At 35.4% G+C, this 22,622-nt stretch overlaps 1 protein-coding gene across 2 annotated transcripts in view; it reads right to left on the minus strand.

Moving 5' to 3' along the window:
- Nucleotides 1-3,934: 3,934 nt before the first annotated feature.
- SCAF11 (SR-related CTD associated factor 11) overlaps nt 3,935-22,622 on the minus strand; it is a 72,496-nt gene continuing 53,808 nt past the window's right edge. The window contains exons 8-16 of one of the 2 annotated variants that reach the window (XM_068559840.1): nt 16,909-16,967; nt 16,149-16,258; nt 15,070-15,171; nt 13,187-13,293; nt 9,835-12,537; nt 8,738-9,084; nt 7,549-7,719; nt 7,018-7,137; nt 3,935-6,733 (exon numbers count right to left, since the gene is read on the minus strand). In XM_068559840.1, coding sequence (XP_068415941.1) covers nt 6,587-6,733; nt 7,018-7,137; nt 7,549-7,719; nt 8,738-9,084; nt 9,835-12,537; nt 13,187-13,293; nt 15,070-15,171; nt 16,149-16,258; nt 16,909-16,967 — 3,866 coding nt within the window. In that variant the 3' untranslated portion in view covers nt 3,935-6,586. Of the gene's footprint in view, nt 6,734-7,017; nt 7,138-7,500; nt 7,720-8,737; nt 9,085-9,834; nt 12,538-13,186; nt 13,294-15,069; nt 15,172-16,148; nt 16,259-16,908; nt 16,968-22,622 lie in introns of both variants that reach the window. The other variant, XM_068559839.1, reaches the window with a different exon arrangement.

Below are 22,622 nucleotides of genomic sequence, written 5' to 3' on the forward strand. Positions count from 1 at the left end.
GGTGCTCCTTGCTAGACAGAAACTTGCTGATTTCCAGTATTGTTATTTTTGTCTCAAGTTCTGTAAATACATGCTTTAATGTTATCTTTGAGAAATCTATGTAAATAATATAGTCTACAACATAGAGACTGTAAATTCTGTGTTATATATGTGCCTAGTGCTCTGTTGGCACCCAATAAATTTTAAGTAACAAAATTGATTGATAATCATATAACCAAGGCATATTTTTCTTCCAAGCTCAAGACAGGATGTGACTATATACTAATGAGACTCAGTAATAGAAGCCACCCATGAAAACTCGTCTCATTACTTTATAGTCATGCCATGTATGTTTTTTTAACCATAAAATGACAATAAAAATGATTTTGAAAATGAGAATGTTTTGGATAAGTGACTTCTGTCCTGATCTTAATCACCGTGATTAAAGCATTAAACAACAGAGAAGCACAATGTTCTTTATCACCGAAACGAGCTGCTAAGAAGCAGGAGCACAGCTACAGGATTAACCACGTGGGTCATTTTGACCAAATAGTAATAAGGAAGAAAAGGTAGGACAAGGGCCGTAAGAAAATTAGAAAGTGTTTTGGGAGTTCCATCATTTGACAGGCTTCATTGGATTGATGGGTGGGGGAAGGCAAAGTGGGAAGGGCTCTGTGGAGAAAAAAATGTCTTTTAATTAGAGACTTTAAGGGGCTGTAGATATTTGACAGACTGTATAGTGGTAAGGAAGAGAGCGATTATAGATTAACTAGTGCAGGGCTTAAATAACTAGTAAGAGATCAAAGTTATAAACACTTTTCACACAAACAAAATGCGTGGAATAAAACTGTTGAAGAATTCCGGGGAGGAGCAAAGTGAGTTAGATGTTGCTAAGCAGAGAAATGGTTTGGCCACTAGGAGAACCTAATGGGCTCCACAAAGTGTAGTCTGGAATTAAAACACAAGGCTGAACCACATTTGGTTGAGAGGGTTCCAGAATCCCTTGACTATACGTTATAGCGTCCCTAAACTCATGAGGAAAATGTTTAGCCTTTGCTTTAGAGAGGATTATCAGATATTATGCCCTGTTTACAGCTAAACCGTGTGAAAGATAATGCTAGCCTAAGTTTCAGGTTGACCCTTTAAACAGATCCACGCTTGCAGAGCAGTTGCCTGGGAACCGGCAACTTTTGAGTTGTTATACTTTGGAAATTGGCATGATTTGTTTAAAAAAATAACTTCTTAGTGAAAAAAGGGAGCTGAGGGCTTCCCTGGTGGCACAGTGGTTGAGAATCCGCCTGCCAGCGCAGGGAACACGGGTTCGAGCCCTGGTCCGGGAAGATCCCACAAGCCGCGGACCAACTGAGCCCCTGCGCCACAACTGCTGAGCGAGCCTGCGCTCTAGGGGCCGCGAGCCACAACTACTGAGCCCGCGTGCTGCAACTACTGAAGCCTGCACACCTAGAGCCTGTGCTCCGCAACAACAGAAACCGCAATGAGAAGCCCTCGGACAACTACGAAGAGTAGCCCCTGCTCGCCGCCACTAGAGAAAGCCCGCATGCAGCAACAGAGACCCAATGCAACCAAAAATAAAAAATAATAAGCAGAAGGAAAAATATTCAACCTCACTAATAAGCAAAAGCATAACTTATTTGGGGAAAGGTCAGAGGAGTCCACAAAAATGCTCATCATTGAAAAAGAAAAAAAAAAGAGCTGAAAGCTGCCACCATCTAATAAATATAGAAAGCACACTTTTAAGTGTTGCACACAACTTCACTCTCCTGCACATTTCTTACAGAAGCATATTTTATGTGATGCATAATTATTCTTTCAGTGGGGAATTACTTTTCCTCCCCAAATTCATGGATTTCTTTTTCCCACTGAGACTAGATTGAAAAAAGGGAAGGGATGAAGAATGGTAGATTTGTCTACCAAAAATCTAAACAATGGCTTTGAGTTAATTGCTGGCCTCTGGATTTTTTTTTACAAATTTTTTTACTGTGAAATATAACACCACATATAACAAAGTGCATAAAGAGTAGAGTTTATTATGTAACAACTGCCCAGGTCAAGAAGCAGACCTTGGTAGTCCCCCTCCTTCCCAGGCCTTTGTCCCATCTCAGTCACAACCTCCTCCCTCCCCCGTATCAGTGACCACTATCCTGATTTTAAAGGCAATCAATCACTCCCTTTAAAGGTTTTTTTGGTTTTATCAATCACCCTTCCTCGCACCTTATTCCCCCAAGCAAAGTCAGTTCTGTGCTCCCACTATACTTTTTTATTTCAGCCATTACTCCCACATGTGATATGTTGGTGTATTACATCTGTGAGCTCAACTTAACACCCCAAGTCAAGCAGATGTCAGCGTCTACCGATCCTAGGTCTGAATCCTGGCTCTATCACTAAGTAGCTGTGTAACTAGGTAACTCAGTTAAAGCTTTATGCATCTCAATTTTCTCATCAGTAGAACAAAGATAATACTAGAATTAGTTTTATAGATTAAAATAAGGTAAATATGTCTGACAGAATGCCTATCACATAGTACAAGCTTAATATGCTATTATTGTACCATTCTTTTAGAAAACTGTGGTATGACTAAACCCGGTAATATGTGAAGAATCCAAGAATTCCGGACACACAGTAGGTGTGCACTGTTTGATAAAATGAATGTTCATTAAGACCCTAAAAACAAGAGCAATCTTACATGCTGTCAACAATTATCACAGTTGGAACTAAGTAAACTATAAGCTCAGACACTGTGGAGGGACTATAAATTAGGACACTTAGAGCAACTTCGCCACATCTATCCAAATGAAAAATGTGTATATCCTGAAATTCAATGTAACCTTGTACACAAAGATTCGCAGAGGTAAGTAAGTCACGCAGGGTGTTCGTTAAAACATTGTTTCTAGTAACCAAAACTTGTACATAACTTAAAATCTCCATCAACAGAGGAACACGATATAGCCCCTATAAAATAGAACATGGACATGACTATATCCTCAAGTTATTAAGGGGACTAGAAATGCACAAGTTTACAGGATATAATTCATGTGCTGGGGGAAAAGATCTGTGAAAACTATTTTCCGGGAGCCTTAAAAAGCATCTTATAAATGCATTGAAGAGTTTGGGAAAAATAACTTTCTGATGGTTCTCTTTGCAGAGACAAATCAGCTTAGGAAAACAATGGAGTTTTAAACTAAATATATTCAGTTTTAAACTGAATTTAAAAAATTACACTTCAAGTGTAAATGTATGTATATAATTACATCTCAAAAAATTTTAGGGGGAAATAAAAACTGATCAAGATATTCTACTTACAGGAATCAATTCCCAGAAAATAATCTGAAATGGGTACAATTTATGTATAAAGATGTTTACATCAGTCATTTATATTAGTACAATTTACATTTTGCTACTTTTATTATTTATATTAGTAAAAATAGCTTAATATCCAATAGCGGAGGATTGTTTTAAGTAATGGTATATCCATGTAATAGAATTCTATTATAGCTATTAAAAGTCGTCATGCTGCAGAATAATTTTTATTAAAATGGGAACTTCTCAATACATTAAGTGAAAAAGATGGTACAACATAGTTACGTGCAGTTTGATCTGTTAATAGTTGTTACCTTTAAGTGGTAGGATTACAGGCTATTTTTCTCCTTTTGTTTTTAGGTTTCTTCCCTCTTTTACAGATTTTTAAATTTACTAAATAAGCTTTTCTAATTTCCTACAATGATATGTAATTAGGAAAAAAATGCTATTAAAATACATGCTTATAGCTAACTCCGCTTGCTTTACAACTTGGACATTTACGTTAACTATGATGCTAAGCCTAACTACTTTGGTACAAATCCAAGAAATACTGCAACACGTGTTTGGAAAGAGTTTATGTGGTGAAAAGTCACCATTTCCCAGGAATCTTAATAATAAAATGTTAAAAAGACACTACTTTGTTTATCAAAAGAATTTATTAGAAAATATTACATACTACATATCTGTTTAATAAGAATATTGTTTCAGTAGACAGCACTCCATCCTCATACTACAAACAATGTCTCATGGACCATGGAGCAAGCACTGTGCTTGTGAAGCTACATCTTTTGGATGGAACATTCAAGCAGTACACACTGTGGCCATTTAAAGGAAAATAATGGAAAAAATGTAATTACCAGAGGAGAAAAATAAAAAATTTTGGAATGTTAAAATAACAACTAATTTTAGTCTCAAAATTCTAGGCGTCACTATAGCCAGCCTAAAACATCAGTCAATGTGACTAGAAAGTTAAAGAGACCAAGGTTTCAAAGGTTAATACTGAATCTTCATAAATAACAAGAGGAATCTGTAACCTCACAAAATGTTTTTGATTAAGTTTGTGCACATGCAAAATTAATGTAAATTTCTGATAAAAGAATGGGAAATATTAAAAAGCAATGTATTTTTTTTTAACATAAAGCATGCACTTTCTAATACATTCTTAAATATTTCAAAGTTGATTCTAGTCCAGTAATATTCTTCATTAGCTATTTCAATTGCAGGCCAACCAGTACCCCAACCAGATACAGAGTACACTCTTGTTATTCAAGAAAGGTGGAATTAATTCTTGGCACTGCTACCAAAGATGCAAGACTTTTAACTCTTGACCACACCACCTATTTTTTCTTCAAAACTTTTAAACATGTTTGCACAAGGTAAACGGTATAAAGCAAATTTTAAACTGTCATCCAACTCCCAAATGTCACTGAAAGAAAATGTCGGAAAAGTATGTTGTGTGATTAATCAATTTAGGCAATTTGCTACAAAATTTTCTACATGCGAACCAGCTTTAACCCAAAATAGATTAAAAATTCACACAATTGTTTCTAGAGTTCAAAACTGAAACAAATGAGGTGTGCATTGATATTTAAAACACTGTCTTAATATTTTATTCAAGAAATATACTTCCAAAACTCTTTCCCCATCATAATCTAAACACAAACCTTAATTAAAAATATATATAAATCAGTAGAATACCATATTACAAATGCCCAGAAATGCAGAATAAAGATCAGAAACTGCTTGGAAATATTTCTACCACTTTTGGGATTATACTCATAATCTAATGAAGATTATGAACTAGCACAATCATTACTGGGGCCAATATCTGAAAATTCGCCTATCAAAGCTAGCACCAGGAAAGTATTATACACATAAAATTGAGAAACAGATAATCTTTACTTCAGAAAAGCACAGTCCTAAAGAGTATTGCTTTCACTATTTAGCTAGTACAAGGGTCAGTCTGTCTCACTGAGGCACAGATCCATCTTTGTGCCATTAACATCTTATCTGAAGTGCTTTCCAGTTACTTGGTATCTATTGAAAACTGTTACTGGAATGAAACAGTTTACATGGAAATAATCCATTTTTTCTTCCAAGATGCCAAATAAAATAATAAGGCTAGAACATTTTAAACTTACCTTTAATAAAAATAGTACTAAAAAAAAACCAATCTCTAGTCCCTGAAAGCCTAACCAAGACTCCATTATTTAATTCCTCTCCTTTTTCCAAAACACCGGTTTTAATGTCTAGAATTTCGCAACATGATTAATGGCCACCATATGGTCACCAAATTAACACTATATTCACTGTAAAGCATTTGGAGATTTCTCAAATGTGAAAAGAATCTCATTAGTGATTAGTCAGATGAGCAACAACCTGAAAGCCACTGAAGCAAGTGTCATGATTCTACCGTAGCCACAGGGAAGGGAGGGTCACTACTTAAAAGCAATTCTCCAATTGGCACAAACAATTTACCATCTCTGATAAGTAGAAGATATTATGGAAGAACGTGATTTTTACAAAGTCAACACTTTCTCTAAACAGGTCTTCTAGATTCAACAGAGCTTAGACTGCCGAAGTCGTAAATCTAGCAAATCAAATTGCTTCATCTCAACTGGGGGAAAAAAAGGCACAAAAGAAAAACAAGCAGCATAACCTTTATTTGGTGATACAATAGGTGAACAGTGTTCTAAAGTTTTGAACACTGAATTTTACTCGTGTGATAATTTGTTTTCTATCTAAGCAATTTACTCAGATGTGTGCTTTAAAAATACACAGTAGGAACCCTGCAATTGGTATGTTATTAGAAATATTTTTCATGGTAATACATTATTTATCTTTGTATAATTAGAGAGAAAAATCATAAAGATCATACTTTATTTTTAGCCTGACAGAATAAATGTATTATATATATCTCTTCCAAAACCAGTGCACTCAGAAGTTCCTCATTTATGCACTCCATTGTTCAAATCAAAAAGCTGTACATCTTCCAGTATCCACAATATAACACAGTCCTAGTAAAAATGCACATTCCTTTAACCCCTTTACTTTCCCTTGAATTTGTTTTTATTTTGGGGGGGGAGGGGGGTAGAAGGGAGGAAAAGATATAGAAGTTGCGGTGCAGAACTATATTTATTTAGAGCAAAACATTATATCCTACATTAAAAAAAATAATTTTATCAAAACCAAATTTCAATCACAGTTATGTATGATTTTCCATTAAAGGTACATGTTGAAATTGCACTTTGCAGGTATCTTGATAGTGTCCTTTATAGTGCTCCCCACTTCAGCCTATGTTTTTATCAGTAGACACAGGTTCTTCCAGAGTTTTCTTTTGGCTTCCCTTCCGTGAATATTTGTATTTGTCTACATAGGCTTTAACCAGATTTGCCACTTTAGTAGAATTTACTTCTCCACTCTTACTATGACAAACCTATAAAAAAAAGAAGGGGGAATATTTTTTTCATACCTTAAACAGATTAAAGGAAAATGGAAAGCTTTATGAAAAACAAATATGCCAAAGAGATAACCAGACATTTTTTAATGTTTCATTATCTCCTGTCGGGTACATGTTTAGTTATCTCAAAAGGTAAAAAAACAGACAAGAATGATAGAAGCTACCTCTTACTATTTTAATTAATTTAATTAAGCATTCCTTTATTAAAACAGGCATGTTCAGAATAATATGTACATAACTCCACTAAAGCTATAACTTACTTTATCTACCGCTTTCCGCACAATCTCTTTATATTCTTCCTTGGTGATATCTTTATTTTGATAAAATGGCTTAATGGCCAATTTTACCTCCTGTGCTGCTTTTTCTTGAATTTGCAATTTCTGATGAGAGGAAAATATATAATTATTATTTGCCCAATCACATACTTTCAAAAAAAATTCTTTAAAAATATAAAATTGAAAACACTGTACATTTACATTATTGCAAGGAACTATTCAAATATTAGTGTTATAAATACAAAATAGTTATTTACTAACACATACCAAACATTTCTAAAAATAAATATGAAATACTACCAGTAATTCAATTGGCACCAACATATTTAGACAGAACCCTTTAAATAATGTTGGAATTTAAGGCTATCAACAATAAATTCCCTTCACCACTTATACAATAGAAAGCTGTTATTTTTTCATCTTTATCATATACAGAATTATGTAGGTTGCTCTCAACTTTGAACTTGCCTTGTCTGTCTTCGAGCTATCTGCGCTGGCTTCCACTGTAACACTTACTTTGCTTTCTGCCAATTTTACAGCAGCATTAGAAGCTCTGCTGTGACTTGATGACGAAGTATTACCAGAACTTGGTCCCTGAACTGTTCCCATATTTCCTGGGGCTGCTGTCGGAGCAGGCAAGACTGGTGTACTCATGTTATTACTTACATGAGAAGCACTAGGAATACCCTGTTTTAAAGAGTTATCATCAGTTAATGAATTACTTGTACTCAATAAAAGTCTTTTAGTCACCTATTAGAAATAACATCAAAAAAAAAATCAAAGCAATCCAATACTTAAATACTTAAGGGAAATGCATATTTCAGGTCATTTATATCTAAAGGACTGAAGAAAAATGAGTAACATTCTTAAACAGAGCCCCATTTAAATATTTCATGATGACTTTAACAAAATATATATGTATTGTAATGTTCTGACAGCAATACTAAAACCAACAAGAAGCAGAGCAGCATTAATAACAGTATCTTTCCTACAAGGCTCTTTAGAGTAGGTGCCCCCCCTTCAAAGATGGAGGAAAGTGAGACAGTGAAGTCAAATGACTTGCAGTGAGTTGACAGCAGAAAAAGATACAAGATCCCAAATTCCCACTCCCCTTGCTCTTCCAACTCTTGCTGTCAGGATTCTAGAATTTCTGAGATGTAGACATGAAACTATGATCAACACAATGTTTACAGATTATTATTGAAATTTTTCTATATTTAAGAAGTGCCTCAGAGGCACTTTTTTCAGCATGGTAAATTCATGAAAATGAAACACAGACAGTAATGGACGATGAACAGCTTTATCTGGTGTTTGAACAAAAGTACACGGTTTATCACAGTACCCAATCACAACAAGTTCCCACCCCCTAAAAGTCCAATAAATCAGGGAAAGTGTCCACCACTTGATTCTAGTTTGGCTCATAATTTGGTCTTTTTAATCTAACCAAAAAACCTGTTTGGGTATCAGCAATAGCCTATATGTAGCTCAGATTTGACACTATGCATTCAGTTCATTTGCTCATTTGGGAGTGGGAGGTTTGGGGAAGGACAGTGAAAAAGGGGTTATGCAGGTTTACCATAAACCTAACCAAATGAGTCATTGTGTATGGATATCCAGCCAGGAAGCCCTTTCTTGAACATCTGTCCCTAATAGCTAAATGTTTACAATGGCTATGTTGATTAAACTTGAGTTGCTGAAAACATACCTGCAATTGCTTTCCATCTGGCTGTGAAGCAATGTAGCTGACTTGCTGGGATGGAGGGGGAGGGGGTGGTGGTGGTGGTAGTCCCTGAGATACACTGGTAGGAGCAGCTACCTGCATGAGAGGCACTCCTGTGTGCAGATGCAAGGGCAGCTGAGGATGAATGTTAAATGGACTGCGCTGGAGATTCATCAGAGGAGCGTGAACACCCACTGGATATGGGAAGATATTCATAGGCTGGTGTTGTGCATTCATTTGTTGCTGCATTACATTCATTTGTGGTTGCATCATATTTATAGGTAGCTGAGAACCATCACCTTGTTGGTTTGTTTGGTCTTTTAGGTTAGAATCTATCAAAAGAAAAAAGGCTTATGAAAAAAAATCATGTTACAAATTTCTTTAGCCAGAGAAACAAAGAACCACTGGTTACAATTAAATAGCAATTAACAGAACACCTAAACCAATACCCAATTATTCAGTTTAATCCTGTCATTCCTAAATAATGTGGGCTGATTTCCTAACTGAAAGAAAACATTCAACTAAAATTATTTTAAAGCATAACTTCACACAATAACATTGGTCAGCACTCACAAAGAATCAGTAGCTCAAGAAACTTCCTAAAGAAATAATCACATAAAATTTAATTAGATTACTAAATTAGAAGGTTAATCACTCTTTAAAAATCTGCAACAGAGTTTTTCTTGCAGTGTTCCCAAGAGAAGTCAAGAAAAGGTAAACCTTTTTTAGCAGAGTGACTTATTTATAGGAAAACAATGATCAAAAAAATTCAAGTGCACACATCTGATATAAATGAAACAGAATTTAAATCCTGCATAGTACTATCTCAAATTCTTCTACTGTAGCAAATTATACTTAAAATATTTATGTCTTTGGCAAGGTTTGGGGCAGGCATGGGGTGAAAAAAGAAAATAAATATTGAAGTGTACATCTATTATACAATACAAAGTGACTTGTAAATAACTGGGATTCATTTTAACATAAAACTATAAATAGGGATTATTTCAATTCATATAAATAAGGTATTAAATTTTTAATCTCTTTCTTCAAATAAAAGTGTTGATAAATAAACATAATGTTACCCTGTTCAGTTGTTTCCTCCTCTTGTCTCATCCATCCAGACTGTGGACCTGAAGAATTCCTCCCTCGTCGTGAATAATAGTTTTGTACATCTGCTGGCAGAGTCTTTCTCACAGCCCAACTTGATGCAGATGTCCACCCCGACCTATCTGCCGGTGTATCAAATGAGAACTCTTGCTCACTTTTCCGTTTATAGGGTTGCTGTTCCACAAACTTGAAAGTCTCATTCCCTGAACTATTTGAATTCCCTGAGAGGGGTTTTCGGTTTTGCCACCTGTTTTCATTTTGATCTGTGTAGGCAAAACCACCTCTGTAAGCGCCTCTGCCACGGTTACCTCTACCACGGTTAGACATCCAACCTGAACCAAAGTTTTTATTCCAAGAATTCCCTGAATTTTCATTTCTATTTTCTTCCCAATGAGAATCTTTTAACTTTTCTGGATTTCTGGTCCTCGGATCAGGCCCAGAATTTATTTTTTCTGTTACCCAACTGGGACAGTCATTTCTATGTTTGTCAGCAGAATTTGAATCATCAGCATCTGGACTGATGTCATTTTTTTCTTTTCTTGTATTATCATTCTGTTTCTCTGAGTCATTCTTTCTGTATCGATCATTTCCTCGTGGACATCTCCAACCATCATTTGCCCATCTTTCCTTCCATCGAGGAGAATAACTGACTCTGTCATTTCTACCAAATGATGAACTCTTACTTTTTGTTCTAGATCTTGATGGTGACCTAGAACGAGATCTGGACCGAGACCACCTTCTGGTTCTCCTTTCTCTATCTCGATCTCTCTTTGGCCCATCTCTATCACTTTCTCTTTCTCTGCTCCGGGACCTGGATTTTTCTCTTGGGGAGGAATCTTTCAGTCTTGACTGAGATCTTCTGTTCTCTCTAGAAGTGTCTCTTTTTGGGGAGAGTGATTCAGATCTTTTGCCTTCCCTAGTGCTATCTCTTTTTGGAGATCGAGACTGAGATTTCCTCCTTTCTCGTGGGTCCTTTTTTGGGGACTGAGAACGAGATTTTCTCCGTCCTCTTGCAGATTCTTTCTTGGGAGATGGTGATCGAGACTTCCTGCTTTCTTTTCCAGTTTCTCTTTTGGGAGATGGAGACTGAGACCGCTTCTTTTCTCGTGCAGTGTCTTTGTTGGGAGACCAAGTTGTAGATGGAGAATGAAATCTAGATCTTCGAGTACGAGGCTTTTTGGCTTTATCTATCGTATCTATTGGGATTTCAGATGGTTGAGATACAGTTTCAACCTTTTCATTTGAAGGACCAGAAGATGACATATTCTTTTGGGAAATGTGCTCCACAGAATTTTCATTCAACTGTTTAGCATCAGCATTTACAGATGGTTCGAGTTCAGATTCATTCTGGTCACTGCAAAATGAATCACATTCCATAGGTATCATTTCATTATTGTCCTCACTAAAATGCTTCTGAATCAGTGCAACATGTGTTTTAGGCAATTCTGTAGATCTGGGATGTTCAACCAGAGATTCAGTCTTTTCTTCGAAAGATTTGTCCAATTTGGTGTTAAGATTTTTTTTTAATAAATTGTTTTCAGAGTCTTGAATACTATTGAAATTTTCATTCCCTGAAGTATCACATGTTGCAATTATTTCTGCATCTTCATTTTCAACATGCCCAAGCAAATGAACCTCTGAGCTCTCAATAGATTTTTTGTCCACTGTTTGTATAATTCCACCCTCAGAAGATTCTAATTTGGGGCTGTCAATAAGATGTTCTGTTTTTACTGTAGAATCTTTATGATCAATAATTTTTACTATAGGACTCTCCATAACTTTTTCTTCATTAACCGCTGACTCTACGTTCTCAGGGATCTCACCTAGGCTTGATATAGGTTGGTGTACTTCAATTTCAGATCCTGAACATGTAAGAAAATCATTTGGAAGATGATCTGTACATCCATCTGCTTTTACTTCTGATTCTGAAGGTAAAGCTATTTGGTCTTGATTTTCCAAGGGGTCACCTCCTTTTTCAGAAGTATTCTTAGAAATCTCACTTTCCAGACATAAAATATTAGCCTCTATACCTGTATTCTCAACTTTTTGAATTTCCTCCTCCTCTCCAACTAGCACAGGAGGATCTTGGGTACCAGACTCAGAATATAAAGATTCTACTCTTTCCTCTGTATCACGGGTCTCACTATGTTCCTCACTTTCTTCTACTGGCTCACTGCAACTTCTCAAGCCATTAGCAGACTCATTTTCTACATTTATCTGCACAGTGTTACTACTTTCTACATCTGATTGATGTTCTTTCTCTAACACAGGTGGTATGTCAGATTCTACTATTTCTTCATCTACTGAATCACTGGAAGATGATTTTTCAGGGGGAGGTAAAGAGCTCCGAAGTTTCTTTTTCAGTAAAGGTAGTTTTCTTCCTCTTCTTACAGACTTCCGTTTTGGAGCCTGCCTTGTTTGCTTTTCTGACTCACCTGAAGAGGAAACACTTACAGATGGATTATTACTATCTGGGGCATCACACCCAGAATTATTTGATACTGGGGACCTCTGAGACTGACTGACTGGTTCAGCTCTCGTGTTACGTGTAGATCTCCTTGTAGGAGTTGTTGCTGCTGGTTTTCGTCTTGATCCTCTGGTGCTTGAGGTACCAGAAGTTTGCTTCTTCTCTTCTCCTTCTTGAGTATGTGCTAATGCATATCCTTTGCAAGAAGTACCTAATAATACATGTTTTTTAAAAAAGTAAAAAGTAAGTGTATGTTTCAAAAATGATAATAGTTTGGCTTAAGCTTATTTTAGCATAAAATAGACATCTATAACAGAGTGAAACAAAATATACTTGTGAATCAAATTATAAATAAATGCATAGCTACTAACACCTGAGTAATACCAATTTTTTAATGCTACTGAAATGAGTTATCCCAAGATTTGAATCCATGTGGGCAATTTTATAGGGAAAAAAACAAAAGAAAGTATGTTTCGTCTGATAACTGCCATTTGCTTAATGAATCACTAGGCAAAAGCAAGAGACAACAGCTATCCACAAATAGTAAAGACTCAAATTATTTGTTCATAATTAATAGGAGATATTACTTTAAAGATCATGGTTTGAACATTGAAGCCCTAAATAGAAAGGAGACTTCTAATCAGTTCCTCAAAGACATGAAGTTGTAATTTCTTAAAAGGGATTTTCTAGTTGGGACAATTTTAAAGTCAAGTCACTGTACAAATATTTATAGAAATATCTAGAACTTACTATCTATACCTCATTTACACTTTTTCTAAGTCATCAACACTCATACTTTTTATGAGACTGAAAGAGGCTAATAACTTTTTTTAAACTAGAAAGAATTTCAAAAACTTTACCAAAATTTTCTAAAGATATGGTACTTGTTGGAAAAATAGTTCTTGGCAACACAGAGGAGATGAGAGGAAGGACTTCTGTTTCAATATTCCAGGGTATAAAACTAATTCTGAAAATTCAAAACAAAATAAAGACATTTTTGTTTAAATGGTTTAAAAATTAAACCAGCAATTTAAAGGTACTAATTTTCCAAATCAGGTTAGCAACATTAAAATACAGGGTGCTTAAATTATTTTTTGCCAAATAGCTAAAAATGTAAGCTCAAGGTTACTCATTGTTCAAAGATGGCTACCAACTGGCTGCAAAAAACAAAAACAAAACAAAAAACCTTTTAACAGCATGTTTTTCGCTAAATTAATAGCAAAGGGAGATCAAAGGCAACTTAATACATAACAGTTGTTTCTTGTTTAAATAAGTTAATGCAATACTTTGTCAAAAAATTTCTTAGCCTTTTTTCCCACCACTCTGAAAAATAATAAATTTGGATAATAAAATGCAGATAAATAAAATACACAAATGAAATGCACAGATTTTAAGTGCACAGTGTGATGACTTTTGACCAATGTATATACCTGTATAACCTCCACACCAAACAAGAAATAGAACATTTCCGCCATCCCACAAAGCTCCTTCATGCCCCTTGCACCAGCCCCCCTCCACTTCCAGGCAACCAAAGAGATAATTTAGTCGAGTTAATCAAATCAGGTTTTAAAGAAATTATCAAGGTCAAAGGGGAATCAGTCCATAAATTTAAAAAAAGTAACAAAAACTGAAAGTAAAACTACATCACTTGAATTTTGAATGTGATAACCATCATGGATGTTTATCACATTTTTTATTAGACTTCTTTATGTTTTTACAGCATATATCAAGGCCAAAAACATCAAAATAAATACACTTTTAAAAAGGAAAAAAACACCTGATTTCTATTGCTATGTTATATTCTAAAATTCCTCAATCTGAGGATGATGGCTCTTCAAGGTTCCCAGGGTCTCTATGGACCTGCTAAGACCCCAAAGTTTCTTCATTTACAACCAATCCACCCTCAGCTTCTTCCTACTCTGATTCATATTTTGTTCAGTCAGGTCTCCTAACAAAAGACTATCTCACCCAGTCTAAGGTGAGATTCTGGAGTAGGAGGAAAGAAGCTTGAAAAACAATGTGCAACTTGCACATGTACAAAAAAAACAGCTCTAAGAAAAGGTTTCATATTATACATATCTGGACTAATTTCACTTATGTTCCATTGTTATTCCTAGAGGGTGAAGGCCCTTTGCAGAACTGTATTACAGTGATATACAAAAGTTACAGTATGTTACAGGAATGAATATAAAACTCTGGCAAGGAACTTGGTCTTTACATAGGAGCCTGATTTAAGTATACATCGTGTACTACCGATGTGTTAATAGCTTCAGAATAAACTAAGAAAGAAAGGGCTAGATTATAGAAAGTCATGAATGCCAGGGCAAAGTAGGGACTTGATCAAGTAGTTATTTAGAATAACACTGTGGAGATGGGAAGTGTAATGATAAAATCAGTGCTTTAGCTAATAGCACACAGGGAAGATTGGAATGGAGGAAAAGATAGAAGAAGGATGGAAGACCTGAATGCTAGCTATTACTAACAATGAATCTTATCATTTGGGTGCTCTCCCTGTTAAAGTAATCAAATATCTACATTTATTAAACAAATAAATAAAATATTCTTTACTTTTCAAGGAGTTCTTTAAATAAGGGCTTTTCATTAGGCACCTGAAACACCAAAGTTGAATTAAACAAAACTTTCTTAGAAACATACCTATTGAATAAGATACCTCTATGCCTTATTAATGATATCTTATGCACATGTTAGCATGTAGACACTTTAGTAAACAATTTTTTTTTACCTTCCAATTCCAGGTAATGTATCAGGAAACCATGACAATTCCAGTTCCTGTCTCTTCTGCCTAATCAATGCACTGATTTCACTGACTTCTATAAATTCTGTACTAAAAGATAAATTTTAGACCCTCATCAGAATTCCAAATATTTAAGTTCAGAATAACAACTGGGTTATACCATAAATAGCAGAAGTTTTTATACCTAGCATTATAAATCACATTTTTAAAAAAAAGAACCTTTTTCTATTTAAACACTTTCAAAATGAACTCATTCCTAAACTAAAATTTTTATATTATAAATCTAAATTGTACTAATCTGATTCATAAAAATAACACTTGAATTTCTATCTTAAGTGACAGAATTAAAAAGTCAATTCAGACTAATATCCTTATTATTGAGAGAAAAGAGCAACACTACTTCTATCCCATGAACCAAAGTTGCAACAAGCAGTTCCAGCCAAAATTCTAGGTGCAATAGTTTGCCATCTGAAACTAAGCGTAAGACAAAAGAAGAAAATAAAGGAAGGCATGGTTATTTTTGTAACCAAAAATGGGTACACTTCAGTTTTTCAAAAGGCTACTCGGATGTAATTGTTTTCTTTGGTACCTTGCCAGCCTCTAAAATTAAATCACAATCTTAATCTGCTTGTCCATTCAACCAACTCCATGTGATTTTAAAACCCCAACTTAATCTTCAAATTCCACAAATATCTACTCAGTATCTATAATGCCAGTTACTAAGGATTCAAAGATGACTGAGTCTACTTTGAAAGTGTTCTGCTTTATTAGTTACTTCCCTCATCATTTAACAACTAGCCTACTTCTCTATCACATAAAAACCTTGTGTAGAACAACTTAATTTATTATTAATGAAAAGGAAGACCACTAGCATAGGCAGTCACTGCATAATAGAGGGTCACAAAGTAACAGGTTTCCCTTTGTTTATTTGCCAAAAGAAACAAAAACATAAAACAAGCTGCTTTCATAATGTTTGTTGAGCCAAGTTTAAATTTCTACCAAAAGTTAACTATAATAATTAAAATATCAAATATAAAAAGCATAAATTAAAAGCAAAAAATACTAACCGGTAAGCTGTACAGGTAAAAGAAGATTCTCCAGTGTGACTACTAGAAGAGAAGATACTGGAGAAAAAATTTCTGAAGCACTGATTTGTACACGGATTTGATCTTTGAGGCTAGAAAAGTAAAGAGAGGTTGGTGTTACAGCAAACAAAATCTTTCCATAATAGGTAGGTAATATTGGGTTAGCCAAAAAGTTCATTTAGGTTTTTCTGTTAAATCTTAACTGAAGAACTCGAACTTTTTGGCCCACCCAATAGTTATATTTAAATATTTTGATATACCTGAGGCACTAGAGTTATGTACCAAAACAATAATAAACTATTATTGGGCTTCCCTGGTGGCGCAGTGGTTGAGAGTCTGCCTGCCAATGCAGGGGACACGGGTTCGAGCCCTGGTCTGGGAAGATCCCACATGCCGCGGAGCAGCTGGGCCCGTGAGCCACAACTACTGAGCCTGCGCGTCTGGAGCCTGTGCTCCGCAACAAGAGAGGCCGCGATAGTGAGAGGCCCGCGCACCGCGATGAAGAGTGGCCCCCGCTTGCCGCAACTAGAGAAAGCCCTCACACAGAAACGAAGACCCAACACAGCCATAAGTAAATAAAATAAAGAATCCTGGTCAAAAAAGGTGATGATTTACTTTCTTCTAGATAATACAAAAGGAGAAATGCCAAAAGACAGTACCAGAGTAAATCATCTTTAAAAAATAATAATAATAAATAAACTATTATTATCTAAGAAAAATATTTTTCTTTATTTCAACAAACCTTATTTGTCTTTATTATTGCATTTTCTTTTCCTCCCATTTCACTGTATTTAGAGTTTCCTGTACAAAGACACAAAGATCTTCCCTTAATTTTTATTTTAAAAGGTTTTAAACAAGTATTAATACTGGCATATTGACAAGAGAAGGTTGAAATGTGTAGAAAAGTTGTATTCAAAGTAACAGTACTTGCATTTATGTAATTTTTTAAAATGCTAATTTTATCTTGTTAAGCCACAGACAAAAGGAAAATATAAGAGGCCACAATACAGAAAACCAGTGAAGCATGTAAAATTGCTATGCTCGGAGCATTAAGTATTAAAATTCTAGTCAATATTTTCTGGCACCATGTGCAAACTTAAACCATCTTATAATAAAAAGCATATAAAAGAAGTCAAATTATTTAATATAAATAATGAACTTAATATGTCCTTTCAAGTTATGACCTAAACAAGAGGTACTGTTAACTCACCTCAAGTAGAAGCTGACCAGGGGAACTGGGGCCATCAGCCCTTGTCAACCATAAATTACCATTTGGCCACAGTCACCAACTTCAATTAAGTACCCTCCCCCTTCCTCCTCAAACTTGATAGAATTAGGAAAAGTAGAAGTGTTGATTAAAACAGCTTTCTGCTATAGCAACGTTTTTGGTTGTACTGCTTACGACTTATTTTTTGGTTTTACCTGTCCCATCTGAAAATTTATTTCTATGGATACATACTTCCAGGTTAAGGAAGATAAAGGACGAATAGTTTCTGCTAACCACAAAAATTGTGTTAACATCTTTATAGATTACTGCTCTTGGTTTTTCTTTATCATCAAGCCTATGTTATTAGTCATCTCTACCTATCAATACACTTGTCTGCAATAAACTGCTGCTTGTACTGCCACTGCTCTCTCCTCAGAACTCTGGGAAAAGTTTACAGTACAATCAACAACTGGTCTTTCAATCTCCAGCCAAGCTTGTCTCACAAAGGCCCTACTAACTTTGTTCAAAATAAATCAACCTGACTAACTGGGAGGCCTGTTTCCTGCCACTGCAAGATTGTAAGTATTTTGGGTTTCTTCTGTCAGTCCAGTTGGCAACAGCCTACTTTCTACTTAATAACATACTAATTTCCTTTTAAGTTACTGTACAACAGCTGTATGGTTTCATGCTATTATCCATCCTTCACACATGTCCCACCCAGAACTGTTGTAACAAATGAAATTTCATGCTGGGGAGAGGGGTGCTGGCTGAGTTCCAGGAACTTATTTTCCTACCCTTTGATGTATATTTAAAAGATGATACTGATTTTTTCAAGTGGTTAAAGAAGCCAGGAATAAAAATGTGATAGGTACCCAGACACAGTCTTAGAAATAACAATTTCCTTCAACTAGACCGAGAATTGCTGTGTTGTAGCTACACAGTATTTTTTATGCCCAAAGGATGCTAAGTTGTTCTCATTCAGGTTTCATTCACTCAATACTGAATAAGTACGTACTGTTTACACAGCATTCCTTCACTTGGAAGCCTATGTCAAGAAGCCACCACAGATGAAATGCTCTCTGTGGGAAGAACTGTTAGTTTTCTGGCCAATGCTAAGTATGAAAATCTTATCCAAAAGCTATTTCACATATTTCTGGGTAATTCTCAGGTGATTATGAGCAGCTCCAATGGTGGATTTGTCTAAACTGTGGTTTCCTAGAGACCATTTCACAAGTTCATTCTACTAATCTATCCTTTGGGCAGCAGTGATACATCTTTTTATTTAATTTTTATCAAAGTAATGCATGTACATACTTTAAGAAGTCAAACAGCATTTCTAGACTTATCAAAAAAAAAAAAAAACTACAGCAATCCCCACTCCTGATTTCAGCTCCACCAAAGCACTCATCAAATCCTTTAGCTGTTTCCTCTCATATTTACGTCTTTATTTCTAAATAATATGCTTATACTACTCTACCTTGATTTTTTTGGTTTCAGATATTTTCCAATTTTTTTTTCTATAGAAGATAAAGACTTTTGCTCCTCTACCTTAATGTTCTTTTGATATATCAACATTTGACATAAGCAATATTACATAATTATAACTATATAGACATTCTCAGCTGAACCATGTACTGAATTATGATTACTTTTCTTGCACAACTTCTTGCTTCTCCTAGGGATAATGACTGCTTTGTTTTCTTTTTTCTTTAACATATTATCTATCATTAACTTGGCTAACTCTACAACAAAAGTATAAATCTCCTCTTAATACACTCAAATACATCAATTCATCCATCAAGTTTGCTCCCCACTCTCCTGGAAATAATCTTCTTTTGTCTTGCTCCAATCTGAACTGATTAACTCTCTAAAAGCTGCTGTTCAACCGTCATTCTGAGACTGTCCTCTATCATCGTCACGATCCCCTTTTTTCCTGGGTCGAAACTCATTTTCTTATTTTTTTTCTCCTTTCTGTTTCTTTTAGGAACTCATTTTCTGAATCTCACATTGTTCCTTTGTTTACTTTCTCATTAAGTGACACATACATATTCTCCAGTATAATTATGAGACAGGATGTGTGAGAATGAATTTTTGAGCTCTTATGTATTTGAGAATGTCTTTATTTTGCCCTAACACTTGACTGATGGTTTGGTAGTGTACAGAGTTTTCTAGGTTAGTAATTGTTTTCCCCAGAATTTTCAAGGCAGTGCTCCACTGCTCCATCTATTGTTGTTGACAACATTCTTTTACACATTGTCTATTTTCTCTCTCTAGAAGCTCTTCAAATATTGTTATATGCAGAGTTCTAGGATTTTATAAAGCACTTAAGTGTAGTTCTTTCCTCATTTACTAGGTACTAGGTTAATTATCTGGATACTCATACTCTACTATTCTGGGAAATTTTCTTTTGTTGTATTTTTCTTGATAAATTTCTCCCTTTTATTTTTCCTTTCTGGAATTTTAGTACTCAGTACTGAAACCTCATGAACTAATACCCTATCACCTTTTTGACTTTTGTCCCACTTTCTGAGGTTTCTAAGCTCACCTTCCACTTCTGTTCAATATTCTAAACTTCTACTATAATATTCTTAATTTCCAAAAGTTTTCTTTTTTTAGTCTTTTTTTTTTTTAAGATTTTTAGAAATTTCATGTTACGTCTGAAACATTTATATTAACATATTTCCATACAAATAACCCAATGAAAGTTTAGTATTAGTTGTTTTTTCTGATACTGCAGGTTCTTGTTAGTCATCAATTTTATACACATCTGTGTATACATGTCAATCCCAATCGCCCAATTCAGCACACCACCATCCCCACCCCACCGCAGTTTTCCCCCCTTGGTGTCCATATGTCTGTCCTCTACATCTGTGTCTCAACTTCTGTCCTGCAAACCGGATCATCTGTACCATTTTTCTGGGTTCCACATACATGCGTTAATATACGATATTTGTTTCTCTCTTTCTGACTTACTTCACTCTGGATGACAGTCTCTAGATCTATCCAAGTCTCAGCAAATGACTCAATTTCGTTCCTTTTTATGGCTGAGTAATATTCCATTGTATATATGTACCACAACTTCTTTAACCACTCATCTGTCGATGGGCATTTAGGTCGCTTCCATGACCTGGCTATTGTAAATACTGCTGCAATGAACATTCAGGTGCATGTATCTTTTTGAATTATGGTTTTCTCTGGGTATATGCCCAGTAGTGGGATTGCTGGATCATATGGTAATTCTATTTTTAGTTTTTTAAGGAACCTCCATACTGTTCTCCATAGTGGCTGTATCAATTTACATTCCCACCAACAGTGCAAGAGGGTTCCCTTTTCTCCACACCCTCTCCAGCATTTGTTGTTTGTAGATTTTCTGATGATGCCCATTCTAACTGGTGTGAGGTGATACCTCATTGTAGTTTTGATTTGCATTTCTCTAATAATTAGTGATGTTGAGCATCTTTTCATGTGCTTCTGGGCCATCTGTAGGTCTTCCTTGGAGAACTGTCTATTTAGGTCTAGTGCCCATTTTTGGATTGGGTTGTTTGTTTCTTTGATATTGAGCTGAATGAGCTGTTTATATATTTTGGAGATTAATCCTTTGTCCGTTGATTCATTTGCAAATATTTTCTCCCATTCTGAGGGTTGTCTTTTCGTCTTGTTTATGGTTTCCTTTGCTGTGCAAAAGCTTTGAAGTCTCATTAGGTCCCATTTGTTTGTTTTTCTTTTTATTTCCATTACTCTAGGAGGTAGATCAAAAAAGATCTTGCTGTGATTGATGTCAAAGAGTGTTCTTCCTATGTTTTCCACTAAGAGTTTTACAGTGTCCGGTCTTACATTTAGGTCTCAAATCCATTTTGAGTTTATTTTTGTGTATGGTGTTAGGGAGTGTTCTAATTTCATTGATTTACATGTAGCTGTCCAGTTTTCCCAGCACCACTTATTGAAGAGACTGTCTTTTCTCCATTGTATATCTTTGCCTCCTTTGTCATAGATTAGTTGACCATAGGTGCATGGGTTTACCTCTGGGCTTTCTATCTTGTTCCATTATGTATGTTTCTGTTTTTGTGCCAGTACCATATTGTCTTGTTTACTGTAGCTTTGTACTATAGTCTGACGTCAGGGAGTCTGATTCCTCCAGCTCCGTGTTTTTCCCTCAAGACTGCTTTGGCTATTCGGGGTCTTTTATGTCTCCATACAAATTTTAAGATGATTTGTATTAGCTCCATAAAAAATGCCATTGGTAATTTGATAGGGATTGCATTGTATCTAGATTGCTTTGGGTAGTATAGTCATTTTCACAATGTTGATTCTTCCAATCCAAGAACATGGTATATCTCTCCATCTGTTGGTATCATCTTTAATTTCTTTCATCAGTGTCTTATAGTTTTCTGCATACAGGTCTTTTGTCTCCCTAGGTAGGTTTATTCCTAGGTATTTTATTCTTTTTGTTGCAATGGTAAATGGGAGTGTTTCCATAATTTCTCTTTCAGATTTTTCATCATTAGTGTCTAGGAATGCAAGAGACTTCTGTGCATTAATTTTGTATCCTGCAACTTTACCATATTCATTAATTAGCTCTAGCAGTTTTCTGGTGGCAGTTTTAGGATTCTCTATGTATAGTATCATGTCATCTGCAAACAGTGACAGTTTTACTTCTTCTTTTCCAACTTGTATTCCTTTTATTTCTTTTTCTTCTCTGATTGCCGTGGCTAGGACTTCCAGAACTATGTTGAATAATAGTGGTGAGAGTGGACATCCTTGTCTCGTTCCTGATTTTAGAGGAAATGCTTTCAGTTTTTCACCGTTGAGAATGATGCTTGCTGTGGGTTTGTCGTATGTGGCCTTTATTATGTTGAGGAAAGTTCCCTCTATGCCCACTTTCTGGAGAGTTTTTATCATAAATGGGTGTTGAATTTTGTCAAAAGCTTTTTCTGCATCTATTGAGATGATCATATGGTTTTTATTCTTCAATTTGTTAATATGGTGTATCACAATTGATTGATTTGCGTATATTGAAGAATGCTTGCATCCCTGGAATAAATCCCACTTGATCGTGGTGTATGATCCTTTTAATGTGTTGTTGGATTCTGTTTGCTAGTATTTTGTTGAGGATTTTTGCATCTATATTCATCAGTGATATTGGTCTGTAATTTTCTTTTTTTGTAGTGTCTTTGTCTGGTTTTGGTATCAGGGTGATGGTGGCCTCACAGAATGAGTTTGGGAGTGTTCCTTCCTCTGCAATTTTTTGG

The sequence above is a fragment of the Eschrichtius robustus genome, chromosome 13 (assembly GCF_028021215.1).
Source record: "Eschrichtius robustus isolate mEscRob2 chromosome 13, mEscRob2.pri, whole genome shotgun sequence".
In the NCBI taxonomy this organism is placed as follows: Eukaryota; Metazoa; Chordata; class Mammalia; order Artiodactyla; family Eschrichtiidae; genus Eschrichtius; species Eschrichtius robustus.